Source organism: Fukomys damarensis, unplaced genomic scaffold, assembly GCF_012274545.1.
Source record: "Fukomys damarensis isolate Sample0158 unplaced genomic scaffold, DMR_v1.0_HiC HiC_scaffold_20, whole genome shotgun sequence".
In the NCBI taxonomy this organism is placed as follows: Eukaryota; Metazoa; Chordata; class Mammalia; order Rodentia; family Bathyergidae; genus Fukomys; species Fukomys damarensis.
Window position 1 is genome coordinate 29,081,651 of NW_022900932.1, and position 17,319 is coordinate 29,098,969.

General features: G+C 39.0%; 1 protein-coding gene across 1 annotated transcript in view; it reads left to right on the top strand.

Annotated features, from left to right (window-relative positions):
• The window catches only part of Ccdc6 (coiled-coil domain containing 6), a 52,403-nt gene continuing 35,084 nt past the window's right edge, over positions 1–17,319 (top strand). Inside the window, exons 1-2 of the mRNA XM_010603361.1 lie at positions 1–72; positions 1,238–1,387. Coding sequence (XP_010601663.1) covers positions 1–72; positions 1,238–1,387 — 222 coding nt within the window. The remainder of the gene's footprint in view (positions 73–1,237; positions 1,388–17,319) is intronic.

A 17,319-nucleotide genomic window follows, 5' to 3' on the forward strand; every position in this document is an offset into this window, starting at 1 on the left:
ATGTTGGTAAAATACACGTGTGAAGGGTATGGAGAGCCGGGGGCTGCTCACTGGATGCCTTTGGGTGGTCAAGTGAGGTTATTAGCTGCTGGCTCTGTTCCCCTACTCTCCTGGACTATCCCAGAATGGCTTTGTTAGGACCTTGAGTGCTGCACCTTATAAAGTTTGCAGCCTTTGTGTAACTTTGGCTTTCAGTCTGAATACTGCTTGTGGCTGTCTTTTGTAGAAACGTTTGGCAAACAGTTCATGGTCTGGCACTTTCTCTAGGGCTACTGTGATGGCGAGCCGAGGTGTGGTGACACAAACTGGGTGTCAAGGTGTAGGTATTGGTACCAAATGTATGCTGTGGAGGAGTGGACTGGTGCTTGGACCTTTTCATGATCATTGTTAATGTAGGTGCCCTTTGCTTACTGTCCTTCTGGCTGTCATGTATTATTACAAGTGACGGGTGCTAGAGATTTGGAATTCATGTAGTTCTTCCCTCTGCTTAGCAGATTAAATAGGAATGTATTGTTTGGGATAAATACATGAGAATGTTGCAATTTAAAAAGTGCTTTGAACAGAGTTGAAACCATTTCTTTCTGAAAAGATGAATTTCCTTCAAGGATGGTTAGGTTTTCTGTTTAGTCTATTAAATTTTTTGTGGAGGAGGGATCGAGAATCTACAACACAGGGTCAACTCCTTTGGATGATGCCAGACCTCTTTAGCTTCTGTGGTTTTCATGTCTTAATTCAGTAAGGCCTGTTCTTGCCACCCCTCCCCCAAATTCTCAGGAGGAGCATAAAGTAAAAAAGGAAACTTCTTCTCATCTACCTTTCCCTTTGCTCTCTAGCTTCCCACCAACTTGTTAGAACTACTTTTAGGCTCTTTTGATGTATCGCCTTCTGGTAGCGAATCCATGACATGTAAATGTGTCTGTGTGTATCTGTCTGCATTGCTTTTTAAAATGGCATAACTAGGGCCTTTCAGCCACATCCTAAAGTAGTGACATGCTTTTAGAAGGACCCAACATAGTATGGAGAGGCCTTTACTATGGGGGTAATTGTAATATTTGCTCTTTGGGCCACTGATGAGTTCCTGTGTTTGCTTTTTTGGGAAGTGGGGTTCACAGTTAAAAATAGAGTGCTAATTAAAATAGGCACCTTCTCTGTAAAGAAGAACTATATTGCAATCAATAAATTTCCTGTCTCCTTTTCACGGGTTTTTGTCTTGTTCTCTCTTTTTTTCTTAAAACAGCAAGCCAGGGCTGAGCAGGAAGAAGAATTCATCAGCAACACATTATTCAAGAAGATTCAGGCTTTGCAGAAGGAGAAAGAAACCCTTGCTGTAAATTATGAGAAGGAAGAAGAGTTCCTCACTAATGAGCTCTCCAGAAAGTTGATGCAGGTAAATTATCATTTCTGCCCTCTCATCTTCCCTGCCTGTTTTCCTCTCTGGGAAATGATGACTTTGATAGAGCACTTTGCTTGGAACATTTGCTGATGAGGTAGTGGCTAAAGTTCTTTGGTGATGAAAAATACCAGGTTAAGCTTGGTGGCAGTGGGGCACTCAGGAGTGTGGCTCTCTAGCACATCTGCTTAGGCAAGGTAAGATATTTTGTACCCACAGCATTTCAAAAAATGGCTGATGAGTATGAGGCCTTAATGTAGATGATGTTGTATATAAAATTTGAAAATGTGGGGGTTAACAGCATGTGAGATTTCTTTCTCCCTTGAGGATGAGTCTGTAGTAATACATAAACATTTTGACAATCATAAGTGGGTCTTTTGCACTAAAACAAGAGGTTATAAAATGAAATGTCTTTAGGAAAAAAGGCATCCACGATAGTTAAAATTACAGTCAACTGTGTTCCAATAGCTAAAATGTTATTGAATAGGTATCAAACTAATAAAACTTAACAGTATTACTAAATATATATGTATGTATGTATGTATGTGTGTGTGTATGTACACACACAAATACACACACTGCACAAAACATATAGGGACTTGATTTCTAAAGTCTGAATTAATATCTCTCCAGTTTTTTTTTTTTTTTTTGTAACGTCAAAGCAAAAAAAAAATATTAGAGGAAATAGCTTGTGGGTTACTCGGTATGAAGATTAAATTGGATTTTGAATTTTTATTGCTATAGATACTTTATTGTTAAGACCATACAGTGGTCCAAGAAGCTTTTGTCATTTTTCCTTTCTCATTTTTCTTCCTAATTACTAACCAAAGATACTGTTTTAATCTTACACAGTTTATTGTACATGGTAGCTGTGGAAATGTAAAGAATAGACGTACACAAGAATTGTCATTCAGCAAAAGTTTTATATTCCAGCTTCATGTTTGTTCATTTGCATTGTGATTTAGAGAAAGGAGGAGGGGAAAAAAGGTTACGGTGACTTGATATATCTCACCTTGGCAGCATTGGATGATTTATTTTATATGATGCTTGCAAAACTACACAGATGCAATCATGGATTATTTTTCCTGAGTTCAGCGTGTAATCAGTTGTCCTAATTCTTAACCCTGCAAGAAGCATTCCCTTCTATCCCCACAACTTACATTGTTTTCTGTATTTCATGTCTTTGACCAAAGGGCCTTATAAAGCATTCGAAACCTATCAAGATTATGTTCTTTTTCTCTGTAAAGATTCATCTCCAGTGTGAGTGGTTGTATGGCCTCTCTTTCACCTATTTTAACCTGCCTATTTTCCAAGGACATTGATGTTCCTTAAGTAAAATAAAGTAATAAAAAAGAAAGAAAATGTAAGAGCCATCCATGTACAACAGAAAAGGAAGTTAGCGATAGTGACATATAGGAAATTAAAAAAAAAAAAACTTGAAGCTTCTTTAAGCTCTGAGCATCCTACAAATAATGCTATGATCTTGAGAATTATTATTTTTCTATAATTCTTATATTTAAAAAAATTAGTCCCACTTAGGAGAAAATACTTCATATACAATTTCAAAAACCTGCCCCCCCACCATTTTTCCTAAAGAGATTGAGCAGTTTATGAATTGAACAACACATTGAGTTGTTTTTGCTAAGAGTAGAACATAATATGTAGCTCTAGATACCATGTAGCCATGCCTTATGCTTGCTGTCAGTCAAAACATAGGATGTGTTATGCAGGTGTGACTCTGAAGATGTTGGGTCTGTAGCTTGTTGTTGGTAAGCCAACCTGTGACATCTGGACTAGTGGCTGGGTCATCGAGTTCTTGAGAGTTTCTCAAAAGAATCCCAGCTTTGTTTTTAGGCTTTGCTTGCTTGTTTATTTGTTTAACTGTTGTAAATGTATTACAGAATATATCACTTGTAACCATTTTTGCGGATAGCATGACATATTTTGCTATTGCATAGCCATCACCATCTATCTCTAGAATATTTTCAAATTGAAACTGTGTACCTGCTCAACAATAATGGCCCATTCCCTTCTCCTAATTCTTAGCTTTTATAGGGAGATGGATGGCAGGTAGCTTGAGGTGGGAGGTGTCTGGCAGGTTTCCAAGATGTGTCTCTCTGTGGCATGATAGATATTCTGTTACTTTAGACACCAGGAATCACAGCATGCTCATTCTGTAATAATCAATAACCTGCCCTCTTTTGATGGCCAGCTATAAAGATCTCATTGGTGTAGGGGGGAAGGGTTGTTTGGCTTTTAATACTAAGCTCCCCTAATTTCCCAGGACATATTTCCTTAATAATTTCAACCAGTCCTTTGTTGGTTACCTCCATTTTTCTGCCACCCAGCATGGAAGTACTGTTCTCCATCTGGAAGATTTTTAAAGTAATTGATACCAATAGACTTTTCCAACTGTGTAATTACTTTAATATGGCTTTCTAGGATGTTTGCTTCTGGATAGGACTCTTTTTTTTTTTTAATGAAAAGCCTGATAAAAGAAACCATACTGCAGGTGTCACCAATAGACAAATGGGTAAATTGATCTGTTTACTGTGAAAATGTTTAGCATTTTTCCACCCAAAGGCTACTGACAGGCTATTTATAGAACAGTTTTTGTTTTGTCAGTGTTCTTTGTCTGTTATCTCTGATAGTGATTGGACGTGGCTTTTATGTGCATTTCAAAGGGATTCTTTGATCCTGAGAACAAAAATGAGAATATTGCTATAGAAGAGATATGTCCCTTCCTATGTGCTTTGGTCCAACTGGTGTACCTTTCAAAATGAAATCGGGTTTATTTAATTGCAGTTAGGAGACACCCCCCCCGCCCCCGCCCCTAGAAGGGATTGAACTCAGGGCCATGTGTTTGTGAGAGGCTGGTGCAGTGCCACTGAGCTAATTCTCTGGCCCTTCCTTTCCTTCTTGAGAGCAAGTACGGGAGATAACTTAAACACCCCCAGAAGTGCTAATCCTCAGCAAAACAACACACATAAAAGGTAGCATGTAGCTTTTCTCCTTTGGTTTTGTCTTTATCTAGTAGATAGACACAAAATTATGCCTTCATTTAGTGAAGAATCTTCTCTGAAAATCTGCAGTATTCTGAGGACAGGCCGAGATTGAGTACTTTTTAAATTTTGTGTCCCTTCTAATTTTGTAAAAGTATCATGCATTACTGTTATAACTAAGAAATGTCTATTTCTTTGAATGGAACTGTAAAATTCTGTTGCTTGGTTGTTCTTACCTTTTGAAACCTCTTTGTGTGCCTCTGACTTAAAAGCACTCAAGAGTCTTGCGATCATAACTTCATCTCTTTGTCATAAACCATTGGAGTCCCTTGCAGAGTTAGGTTTATTCAGAGCAATAGTAAATTCAGGACTTACATCATTAAGAACTGGTGTAATCAGAATGTTCTAATGATTAGCTGCTTGATCTTTATATGATTCACTCCACTAGTTCTTTATTGTAAAGAAAAAAAAATTTTTTTGGTCATAATTTCCCTGGCTAACTGTTAACCACCAATTATCAGGGCTGGCTGGAAGACTTGTCATGGCTAAGATTTATAATGACTTTAGCAGTTGTAAATTTTCCCAGTTGCTTTTATGCAATCCTGATGCATCAAGTTCATTTCCTACCTAGTCACTTTGCTCAGGATTGTTGCTTACACTCATCACATGCGACTGCCAAACATTTACAGACACACACACACACACACACACACACCCACCCACCACCCACCCACCAGGCACTCTGAAACGAGGCTGAATTAAGAAAGGCACGGAGTATTACATACAGCTCAATCTTTTCAATCTAATCCATTTTTTGTATTTCAGGCCTTACAGTAGGTTTATAACCGTGTGCTTTTGATTTGTATTTGAAATAAGATCTGGTCCTCAGAAAACAATGTCATTGTATCTCTAACAGGAATTATCATCCTCACATGCTAATAGAGGGAAACATTCTGACTGATGATTGAAAACAAGAAGGAAAAGTTTCTGGATCCCCTGTGAAGTGTCATAGCTTGTTTATGTTCCTGACTTGGTCCCAGAGATTAGAATGCCTCCTGGAGTTAAAGTAGTTTAAGTTTTTTTTTAGCACCTATGGAAAGATGATACACAGAAGGAAGGAAGGAAGTTGTGGGCAAAACCACTGTTGAAGCTGCTACGGCTCAAAGACTGATAGCTGAGCAGATCAGCAGGATGATTCTGCAGCAGAATTATTTTTCCATATGTTTTGCAGAGGACTAAAGCAAGGAGGAAGAATTTCAATGTTTCCATATCTGCCTGTTTACCTGAACAGAAGGGATTACCTCTTTATTTGCTTTCTACCTCTCTTTCCCATACCATCGAATGGAGTTGTGTTTTTTCTGGAAGCTATTTCCCTACCCCTGCAGCGGTGGGTGTCTAAGTAGCATGATGCCTCTGTAGTCAAAAGTGAGTGTAGACTCTCTTTTTAAACATGTACGCCAGAATCTGAGAATGTTTTCTGTCCCCCAAGTCACCGAGATGGTAATGAAATTATTTTGTGCAGGCAGCAAAATCAGACTCAGGCTCACAAAAAATGTGTGCGACTTGGTTTTGTTAATTTCAAGAATATCATGAGGAAGACTGCTGTTACATCCATTCATATAAAATGGGATGGGAGAAGAGACCTTGAATGAAATATACTGTTCCATAAGATGGCTGGATCTGTGGCCCTCTTGGCCTGTAGTCATTGCTTCAGTACTGATCAGAACAGTGATACATGCTCACCCATGTTTATAGTGTCACAGTTTGTAATAGCTGAAAGTTGGAAACAGCCCAATTGCCCATCAATTGGAGACTGGATAAAAAAAGTGTTTTTGTTTTTTTTTTTAATAAAATGGAATACTACTCAGCCATAAATAATGAGAAACTAGAGAGATTTATAGCTAAGTAGAAGCACATTGAGGCCATACTCTTAAGTGAAATTAATAAATTACACGTGTAAATATTGAATAGTTTCTGTGGTTTGAAAAAAAGTGTAAATAAGGATTAAAATGTATAACTGATATTGTGTAACAGGAAGAAAAGTCTGAAAGAGTAGAGGAAGGTGGGAGGGGTAGGAGAAAGATAAAAGGGAAAAGAAAAAAATTGTGAAAAGGAAAAACATGGAAACAATGTCTTTGTAATCAGGAAAGGATGGAGGGCCTGAGGGGAGGGCCCTGGGAATGGGGAAAAATAAGAACCTGATAAGTCAAAATCCCAATAATGAATTGTAGCTGTGTTGTATACCTAAAATGTATCAATACATTTAATAAAGATAAAAAAAGTAGTGATCAGAGAAATTTCCTGTCACACGATAGCTCTGAAACCAGTTGGGGCAGAATTTTTTACTGTTTTATTTCTGATTATCTGAATGTCAGCTTTGTCTTATTTTCCAAGTCTCTTCATGGTGTGAAAGATTTATATATTGCATTAACAATATATATTGTTTTCACAATATATTTACAAGGAGCTGCCCGTTTTGGTTTTTTTTTAATGATTTTTTAAATGCTGCAACCAGCCAAAGTATAAACCAATAACACCTCCCCCTTTATTTTTAGTACTAGGAATTAAACCTAAGGTCTTTTACTTAGCTAGTCCTTTCATGTTATTATTATTTTGTTGTTGTTGTTGCTGCTGTTGTTTAGAGAGAGTCTCACTAAGTTGCCCAAGGTAGGCTCGAACTTGTGATCCCCCTGCCTCAGCCTCCCAGAGTGCTAGATTATAGGCATATGCCACCCTACCCAGCATAAATCAGAATTCTGTTTAATAGTGTGCCAAAAAGCTCTCAATGCAGCATAATTTGTTATGATTAGAAAATGCAATAAATATCCTGTACTTCTTAAGTCTTAAGAAATTGCTGTATTTCTTTCAAAATATATGTGTGTGTGTGTGTGTGTGTGTGTATTCACTCCTGCTAATATTACTGCTACATTTCTTTTTTTATTTTTTTTTGCCTTTAAACAACACAAATGTATATTCTTATCGTTCTGGAGATAAGTCCAAAGTCAGCCTCATCTAAAAGGAAAGTGTCCACCGGAGGAATCCACTTCCTTGTATTTTCTAGCTTATATAGGCTGCCCAAATTCCTTAACACTCCTCTCTGCCGTTTCCCATATAAGGACCCTGTGACCTCATTGGGCCTACCCAAATAGTCAGAGAAGGTTCTTAAACATGTACAAGCTCCCCTTTGCTGTGTGTATGCTGACAGATTCTGGGGATTATACCAAGACATACTTAGGGGCATTATTCTGCATACCACAGGATCCCATTTAACTGTATATTTTAGCCTCATTTACTGATGAATTTGTCCTTTCCCTACTCATCTACAGCAGGGTAGTAAATTACCAGAGGCAAAAAACCTAACTGCTACATTTAATATACTAACACAGACCAAAAAAAAAAAAAAAAGTAAGGGTGGGAGGGCTCAGAGCCTTTGTTGATTTCTTTGGCATGAAACATGAGAAAAAAGTGGGTGAGGAGGGGAAAAGAAAGAAGGAAAATAGAAATACTTAGGTGGAACTAGGGCCAAAAGTTGCTTTATTTACTGGGGTAGGTAGGAAACCTCAGTTCTAGTTGGAAAGGCTAGACTCGGCCTACTGTTGGTGAAATTTAGCTATCTGCAGACTTTTCAAATATTTGAAAAGCTTTGTAGTTGTGAATGTTGCAATATTTTACATTTTATTTTCAAAGCAATTGAAGATCAGTCCAGTCAGTAATTACCTTAAACTAGTAATATCCTGCTGCCATCTTTCACCCGTATCCTTCTTTCTCCTCTTTATTCATTAAGTAAATGTGAACTAGGAAAGAAAGAGGAAACCTTTTGCTTTAATCTCCAATAATGTGTCAACCTAAAATGAATTCTTTGTACTAAGGCTTTTGGGGGCTTTTGTTCTGAAGGCATTGGTAAGTCATTTGGAAACAGGTGAAAAACAGCAGATTTTTACCAACAAACAGATTCCAGGGTGAAAAGAACTTTTTTGTCATGTGTCTGAAGCATCTTTTTATCTTGTCTCCTCCTAAGGAGACCAGTAAAAAGATGTTGCTTTAGCAGACATCATGCTGCTGGAAATCCAGGCAGGGCAAACAGTTCCTTCGCTGTTCTGAGTTGAGGGCCTGACTCTAGTCCTGGTGTTGCAAGGGCTGACCGGGAAGTAAAATAAAGAGCAATTTTATGGAAGGACTTAGCTGTTTTTGTCTCACACAAGTTGCATGTAGCTTTTGGTTTAGACAAATCTCAGTAGGGATACATGAAAGTTAAGATGCTAAAGAATTATTGGACTGAAATCTAGAAGAGAATGGAAATTCAGAGAGGAGACTCCAGCACTGTGGCTGCTTTTATTCTTAGGACGTTTGCAGTTCTCTCAAAAATAGCTTCGATGTGTACTTGGTACTTGTGTGGAGTGAAGACCACTGACCAGAGTTGGGGACAAGGATCAGTCACTCTGGAATCGTGAAGAACTACCTCCTCGGGATAAGAGTGACCCAGTTGTGTATGACTGCATGGATTAGAGACATAAAGCTTTGATTCTAGATTAAGGTAGACCCAGACTTATGTGGCTGGCAGAAGACAAAAGAATATTTTGGAACAAGATACTATCATCCTAGGCCACAAGCTTACTCTATAAATACATTTTCAAATTCGTTACCCAGGCCACAGTCAAAGACAGCCAGGCACATGAAGCTGTGAGGTGATATGAATTTGAATGAGAAGAAACAAGTGTGGACTTCACAGATACAGCAGATACTAGAATTTTTAGGCCTAGACTACAAAGCACATGCTTACTTCAAGCAAAGAAATAAAAGCCAAGCTTATAACCTTTGGCTAGAAATTAGAAAAGTATCACTCTTCTTGTGGGCCTTCGAAAGATAAGTGAAAATTTAGAATTAACTATATGGTGATACATTTGAATATAGGTGATATGGACAAATGCTTACAAAAATACGACTTTTTGTTGTGTGTTTGTTTGTTTGTTTGTTTGTTTTGGGTACCGGGGATCAAACTCAGGTCCTTGTGCTTGCAAGGCAGGCAACGGAACCACTGAGCTAAATCCCTGGCCCCAAAAATACAACTTCTGACAGCTGACTGATGAAACAGAAAGTATCACAGGCTTCCATAGAAAATAAATTCCAAATTCACATGGCTCCATTAAGAGTTGTACCAAACACTCAAAGATAAAATATTTCTGATCTTGGATATATTCTACAAGGATAAAAAAGGTTTCCTAGTGTATATTAAGGCCATTATAAGCTTAATGCTCAAATTTAAACAAGTATAGTTTTAAAAAACAGTATAGTTCAAGAAAGGCAGATTATGATACTATCTTAGTCATAACCAAAAATCCTAAATTAAAAGTAAAACGAAATCAGCTATATATATTGAAAAGCTAATGCATCTCGGGCATGGTGGGTTTATCCAGGGAATGTAAGATTAGTGTAAAATCAAAGTCTAATTAGCTGCACACATAGAATAAAAATAATCACATGAATAGAAGGATTTGATAAGAAAATAAAGATTCATGATAAAATCTTGGTGAACTGAGAACAGAAGAGAACTTCAACCTGATATTGTTTACAAAGAGCTTTTCCATAGATTGTTTAATTAGGAAAAATTACCAGCTTAATCTTTAAAAAATCAAGAACTAGATAGATTATCTGTTACATTTACCTATATTCATTTTTGAGGGAGATCTCTAGTCAGTGCAGAAAGGCAAGGAAAAGATGGAAGATATAAGGGTTAAAACAACAGTGATTATCACTTATCTATGATTGTGTAAGTAGAAAATCTCAATGTACAGGTAAATAACTAGAAGTGAGTTTTTTCATATAAAAAAACCTACATTTCTATGTATATATATTAGCATTGTGAAAATAAAAAAGATAGCGTGAAAACCAAGGGAAGTTATTAAGTGCTACATAGAAGGTGGGAGTGGGCTTACATGTAGGAGGAGTAGCAGAGAAGCTCATGTGTTGGAGTGGAGTTGTGGAGTGAGGAGGACAGGAGATGAAACTGGGAGGGTCGTGGGTCTGCGAATTGATGGCCAGCATGAAGAATCACATTGAACCTTGGGGACCTTGCTCAGGACTTTGGCTCTCACTCTGCCATTGGAAGCTACCACCGAATGGTGAGAAGTGAAGGAATCTTCCATGACTGTTGAGGGTACTGCTTTTGTTGGTGTGTTATGGAGAGGTTGTGGTGTGGGGCCGAGGTGGGAGTGAGGAAATCCATTGGAAGGCTGTTCTGTAGTCCATGCAGAGAGATGGAGAGTACAGTTTGAGTATCGTAGCAGTGAAAATGATGACCATACGATTCTGGGTGTGTTTGGAAGAAACAGCTCAGTGGAGCTGTGGGTAGATTAGAAGTGGGTGTGTGAAGAAAGAGGATCAAGGAAGACTTAGAGGTTTAGGCCTTAATAACTACAGAAGTAGACTTCCTACCATTTAAGGTAGAAAAGAGAGCAGGGGGAATAGATTTTAATGGGGGGAGGTCAGAAGTTCGCTTCAGATGTCTAGACTTCAGATGGAGAAAACAGGCTATTGGACAGAGCTTTTGGCTGTCAGTAGAGAACTCTGGGTTAGCAAGATAAATTTGGGAGTGTTGTCATTTGAACTTCTTTATCACTATGGGAATTAATGTTCTCATGGGTGGGTTGAGGGTTGCCCAAAGCAACGGACCAGGGACATATCATAGGAACTCATATAAGGAGGAAGTAAGGACAAGCCACAGAGTGTGAGAAGATATTTTCAATATAAATTACTGTCATAGTATTACAAATCAGAAAGAAAAACAGACAACCCAAAGGAAAAACAGCAAAAGACTTGAACAGATTCTTCCCATGAGTGGATGGCCAGATAACTAGTAAACAAATGAAAAAGTGCACAGCTTCATTAGTAATTGGGAAAGGTGAATTAAACTACGACGGGATATGAATGGATTCTCTCTGCTTGTAGAGAGTGGAAATGATTGCACCAACTTTAAAAGCAATGTGACATTACCGAATTAAATTGAAAATATTCATTATTTATAACTCAGCAGTTCTCCTGGTTATATATCATACCAGATATGTAGATATCCTTTGTGTTATCTATCATAATACTCAAACTAGAAGTGACCCAGTGCCTACTATCAGTAGAATAAAGTGTGGTATAGTTATTACGTCAAATACTGTAAGATACTAAAAATATAAAGCCACGGTTTGACTTAAAACAAGTTCATTTATTAGAAGAAACTAGATTAAAAAAAATACAAAACTAAGTAAAATTGATGTTTAGAATTAAATATCTAAACATCAAAATTTTTTAGGAAAAAGGAAGTCACAAACAGAATCAGATATTGGTTACCTTTTGGGGTTTGGAAGGACTGATCAGAAAGACACCATGGGGCTTTGGAGAAGCTGGTGATGTGTTTCTTGATTTGGTGATGATTACTAGAAAGGAGGGTAGTATTATCCTCATCCTGTGCAATTGAACTTCTATGTGGTTATGTTTTGTTTGGTTTGGTTTGGTATCGGAGATCAAACTCGGGTTCTTGTGCTTGCAAGGCAGGCGGCGGAACCACTGAGCTAAATTCCCAGCCCTCTATGTGGTTATTGATTTCATCTGCTTCCTAACTGTAAACTAGTTATGGTCATTCTGAGTTTAATCTAGGGCACAGTCCACACATTTACCTAGTCAGTATTTGCATGAATAAGGTGTTTTCCTGGGTGCTCTAGAGTAGAATGGAATGAGTTCTGCCCTAACCTCTATAGAACTTGCAGTCCTGTAGTGGTGAGGCTGGGTACCCAGGTGTTTAGGGTGGCAGTGTACACCAGTGATCAGGGCACATGCCTCACTGGAACCTGGATTCACCCTTTGCTGTAAGACTCTGGGCAGGTACCTAACCTCTGTAAGGTGTGGTTTCATTCTGTGCAAAATGCAGATGATGATTGTATTTACTGTAGATTATGGGAATCAAGCACAGTGATGTATATAAAGTGCTTGGGATGTGATTAAATGCTGGGAAGTATTAGCTGTTTTAGAATTAATCAGATGAAAAGACATTAAAATGCACAGAAACAACAATATACTTGTCACAGCTTCAGGATAGGGACTGCACAGTATGCTGAGGGCATGTGGGGAGGCACTGTAGAAGACTTGACTAGCCCCCAGTTTGAGTAATTTGAGAACAGGAGTTGGGGCCTGTAGTCAGGCACAGTGTGAGCAGGGGTGTGGGATGGAAGAGGGCAACAGCTTCTGTTAACAGTAGACCTGTATGACTGGCAGGGACTTCACACTGCCCAGAGTGGTCTCTATAAACCAGCAAGATGGGTTTGTTTGTTTGTGTGCGTGTGTTTGGAAAAGAGCCTTTGGAAAAACACAGCTTTGCAGCATGATTGCAACCACTTCCTTGCTTGGACCCATCCATTCTTTGTTTGCTTGGTACCTGAACTTGAAAGTAATTTGCTTGCAAACCTTGGATTGTCACTTGCACCCGGTGTGACAGTAGCATGGGGAAGGCATAGGAACTTGCATAAGGATTGGATGGCAGAAAGACTCAAATGTTATGCTAGTGAGTTTGGACTTGATTGGCAGGTAACAGCCGTGGAAGGGACTTGAGTGGGGCACTGAAGGGCTGCGGCTTGTCTGCTGGATGACCCTTCGTGGATCTGGGGGATCCAGAGGGAGGCCCTGGTACAGCCTTCTGATGAGGGATGAAAGAGCTGAACCAGCTGGATCACGGTCTTGGGGAGAACAGGGTGTGTTGGACAGCCGTTACGGAGGCTGACTTAAGGTGATTTGGTATCTGAAGAGATGTGAGGTGTTGAGCCAGAATAACAGTATCACAGCAGTGGGGAGGAGGTGGGAATGGGAGTGGGCCCAAGAGACAGTGGTGATTCACCGACTTTGAGGTGGGGCTTGGAGTTGCTGCTCAGGAGAAGAGTTGAAAAGTTGGTTCTTTGAGTGACGCTTGATGATCTGAGTGATGTTTTAGGACGTTGTGTGAAGTTTGTTAATGTCCTGATAATTGTTTTTGACACTCCGATGCACTTGTCTTATGGTGCCTTTTACTTGGTGTAGTCCAAAGGGGAAGGGGAAGTGGGGGCGTTGGGGAAAGAAAAGAAAGGAATAAATACGAGAAAAGGAAAAAATGGAAACAAAGTCTTTGTAAATAAGGAGGGGTGGAGGGGTTGAAGGGAGGGCAGGGAAGTGGGGGAAAAAAAAGAACCAAGATACATTATGTAAAGGTACAATAATTCCCAGTAATCAGTGTCAGCATATTGTATACCTAAAATGTACCAGTAAAATTATGAATGAAGAAAAAGAAAACTCTTATTTTGAATAAAAATATTTTACTCTGCCTAACAGTTTAGCTTTAGAGATACAAGGGGAGATTAAAAAGATAGTGTGTGTTTAAATTTTATAATTTTATTACAACAAAAGACATATTGCCGTGTGTTATGACTTGTGTCTAGATATTCCCCCAAAACCTCATGCAGTTATAGGTGGGGCTTTTTCAGAGGTGACTGAATCTTTTGTGTTTGTGACTGACTCATGGTGCAATGCTAGGATTAAGGATGACAGGAGTAAGGGTGGGTGATTACTAAGTCAGTCCACTGATTGGTTTGGCCTGCCCTAATCCTGGTGGCCTGGATACAGTATAAGGGACAGAGGATTGTCTTATCCCTCCCTTGCTTGCTTGCTTGCTTACCTTGCTACATTTTGCCCACCATGAACTGTTTCTCCTCTGTGATGTCTGTCTGCCATGCCACGCTGCCTTGGAGCCAGCCAATCATGGACTGAAGTCTCTACAAACTGAGCTAAATGAAGAGTTCCCCTTTAACTTTGGGTGTTGGATATTTTGTCTTAGCAATGAGAGAAAAGTAAAACTCCGTGTATCCTCTGCAAGACAGTCCCTCTTTCTGTGCACACACTTAGTATTCTTACCACTTTCTGAAGCAGTCTGGAAGTCCTCTTTTTTTTTTTTTTTTTTTTTTTGAGACAGGGTCTCACTATGTATTTCAGGCTGTCCTTGAACTTAGTATGTAGCCCAGACTCATATTGATCCTCCTGCCTCAGCCTCCCAAGTGCTGAAATTACAGGCATGCACCATAGGAAGACCTCATTTGAGTGCAGTTACAAGTAGTGATAAAAAAAAAATATGGTGAATGCTGCTGCCAAGTGCCAAGTAATAGAAAGGCAGCCTCTTAAAAACATTACAGCGTGTCTTCACGCGCCTCTGAATAAGGTGCCATGGGACTTCTGGCTCTTCCCCAGAGTGAAAGTGACCATGAAAAGTAAACGTTTTCACTTGATTCAGGTCGTTGAGGCAGCCACAGAAACACAACTAAACACACACACGAGTTTTATTTCACACATACCAGAATTTGATTATTTACTCCTTAGTTTGAGTTACTTTTGTTCTAGTGCATGAACTCTGACCTTTTTGGAAGATTTAAAATTGCTTATGTATTAAGACCGTCAATTAGAAATGTAAAATTTTGCCTTGACTGTTTTTATCCTTATTGAAGATGGGTGGAAGAGATGAAACCGGAGTTTATTTATGATAGCTTCCTGGAGGGTTTTTGTATTTGTGGTATCATGAGCTATCGCTTCACAACAGGAAAGTGAATTCAAGTGTTGTTTTGAACCTTGTTAGGGCCAAGTTGCTTGAATTTACTTGGGGCGGGTTAAATATCCAAGCAGGCCACCGAACTGCTGTGCTAAATCCCTGGCCTTTCCATTTTTTTAAATAACTCGAACCAGAAGCATTTTAAATTTCTGATTGTTTGCATTTTGGAATATTTGCATGTATAATATACAATCTAATTACAGTGAATGTTTAAATTTTTTAAAAAATGTATCACAGCAAAAAATACATTGCCATTGATCTCTCCTGCAAGATCCTCCCCTCACTTTGAACAGACTTGTCCCGCAGTTCGTGCAACTTTCTGAAGTAGCTCTGGAAGTCCTCTTTGGTGAGTGTCTTTAGTTGAGGTGTTAGAGCTGCCTTTATGTCCCACATTGATTCAAAACATTTGCCTTTCGTGGTCATTTTTGACTTAGGGGAAGAGCCAGAAGTCACACGGTGCCATATCCGCTGAATAAGGTGGATGAGGACGGAGTGTTTTTCTGAGGTCGCTTTTCCACTTGGTCCACGTGGCAGCTGTGCTTGTAGTATTGTTTAATCACACCGAGTAGCTGCACTCATAACAGAGGACTTCCAGAACTGCTTCTGAGAGCGACAAGAGGGGTGGGTTTAGCGGGGTTGAAACAAGAAGGAGTACTTTGAGGGGAATACATGCATTGTATCTTCTACTACAAGGAATTTTTAGACTTTAAACATTCACTGTATATTTTGGTCATATGTTCCACCTAATGAGTTATTTTGGAGATGGAGTCAAATCATGAAATGTATTTGTTTCATATACGGAAGGGGGCCACAGAATGCTGGCAAGGGAGGGGGAGGAGAGAAGGAGATGTAAAAAGAATTAAGATGTGTTGCATGCCTTACCCACTGCTTATGATGATGTAATCATTATGTACTCCAAACATGTACTGATAAAAATAAGGATTTTTTTAAAGTTTCAAATATACCTTACACACATAACCTAAAAGGTAATTGTATACAGTATTTTAGATGCATCTGCATTTTTGCTATGGCTTAGGAGGTCAAGTGTGATATTTCCACTTTTGGCTTTAAGACAGTGCTCAGTTTCAGATTTTGGAGCATTGCTGGGGATTTAGCTCAGTGGTTCCATTGCTGCCTCCAAGCGCAAGGACCCAAGTTTGATGCCCAGTACCCAAAAGAAACAAAGCCAGATTTTGGAGCATTTTGGATTTTTGGATTAGGGTTACTCAACCTGTATTTGTTTAAATCAGACAATTTCTAAATTTTTCTCAGGCAAATTATATGAAGTGAACTAATTATTCCTCAAAGGTCCTGACCCAACTGAGCTCCCTTCTCTTCTTCTGCTTCATCCTAACCTTCATCTCATAATTTGGGGGGCTTGGGGCATTTCTATTTCTCCTTTTATTATTTGTGGTTTCTTTGTTCTAAGGAAGAACTGTATTTTTTCTTTTGTTTTCTCTGTTCGGAAACCCCATGCCCTGCTTCTAAATTGCATGTACCTGAGAATAATAGAACACAGCAAGCAGTGGAGCGCTTTGCTTCAGCTGTCTCTTGGGTTGATGAAAACTGAAGCTTCAGCCAACAGAGCCAGGACCCAGGATCCCTTGCTATTTTCTAAATGGGTTAGTGTAAGCCAGGGACCTTGCTGGAGTCCTGGTAATGACAGCCTTACCATCTAGTTTTCCTAAGGGACTAGCTCTTGAGAAGAAGAGAAAAAAAAAAAAAAACCCTCCTAAAATAGAGAGCTTTATAGCCTTTGTTATTGCTTCAATCTGCAGTCTTAAAGGAAATACCCTGTCAGATATCGACAGGGTTAGGCCATCTGTCGAAATACAACTATTCTCCTAAAAGCCAGTGAGAGCCTTTCCGTTCTCAGATTAGCTTTCTGTGACATATGTCATTTCATAGGTAGGATTTTCAGTTAGGTTAAATTCTTTTTTTTTTAATTTACCTAGGTCAGAGGCATAATGCATTAAGAAAGGGGGGGGGCTCTTGCCAATAAAATGCAGCAATCAAAAACATATTGGAGAAAAACATAGCTACTATATTTTAAAACACCGTTATGTACATGGTTTAAAGGCTTTAAGACCCAAGTTCATCATGTCTTTAAAACTAGTTTATATCATTTAAACTTAGTGTCCATAAATTGTTTTGGGGCATGGATAAGGTCTTAACCATAGCTTTTATCTATCACAAGTGCAAGACCTGCAGTCAGAAGACACACAGCAAGTGTTTAATGAAAGTACTTGAAGAAGAAGTACATATTTTGCTCTTTTCCCCTTTATGAGTGGTATTTGTTCCAGTGAGCTCTTTGTGTCTGACAT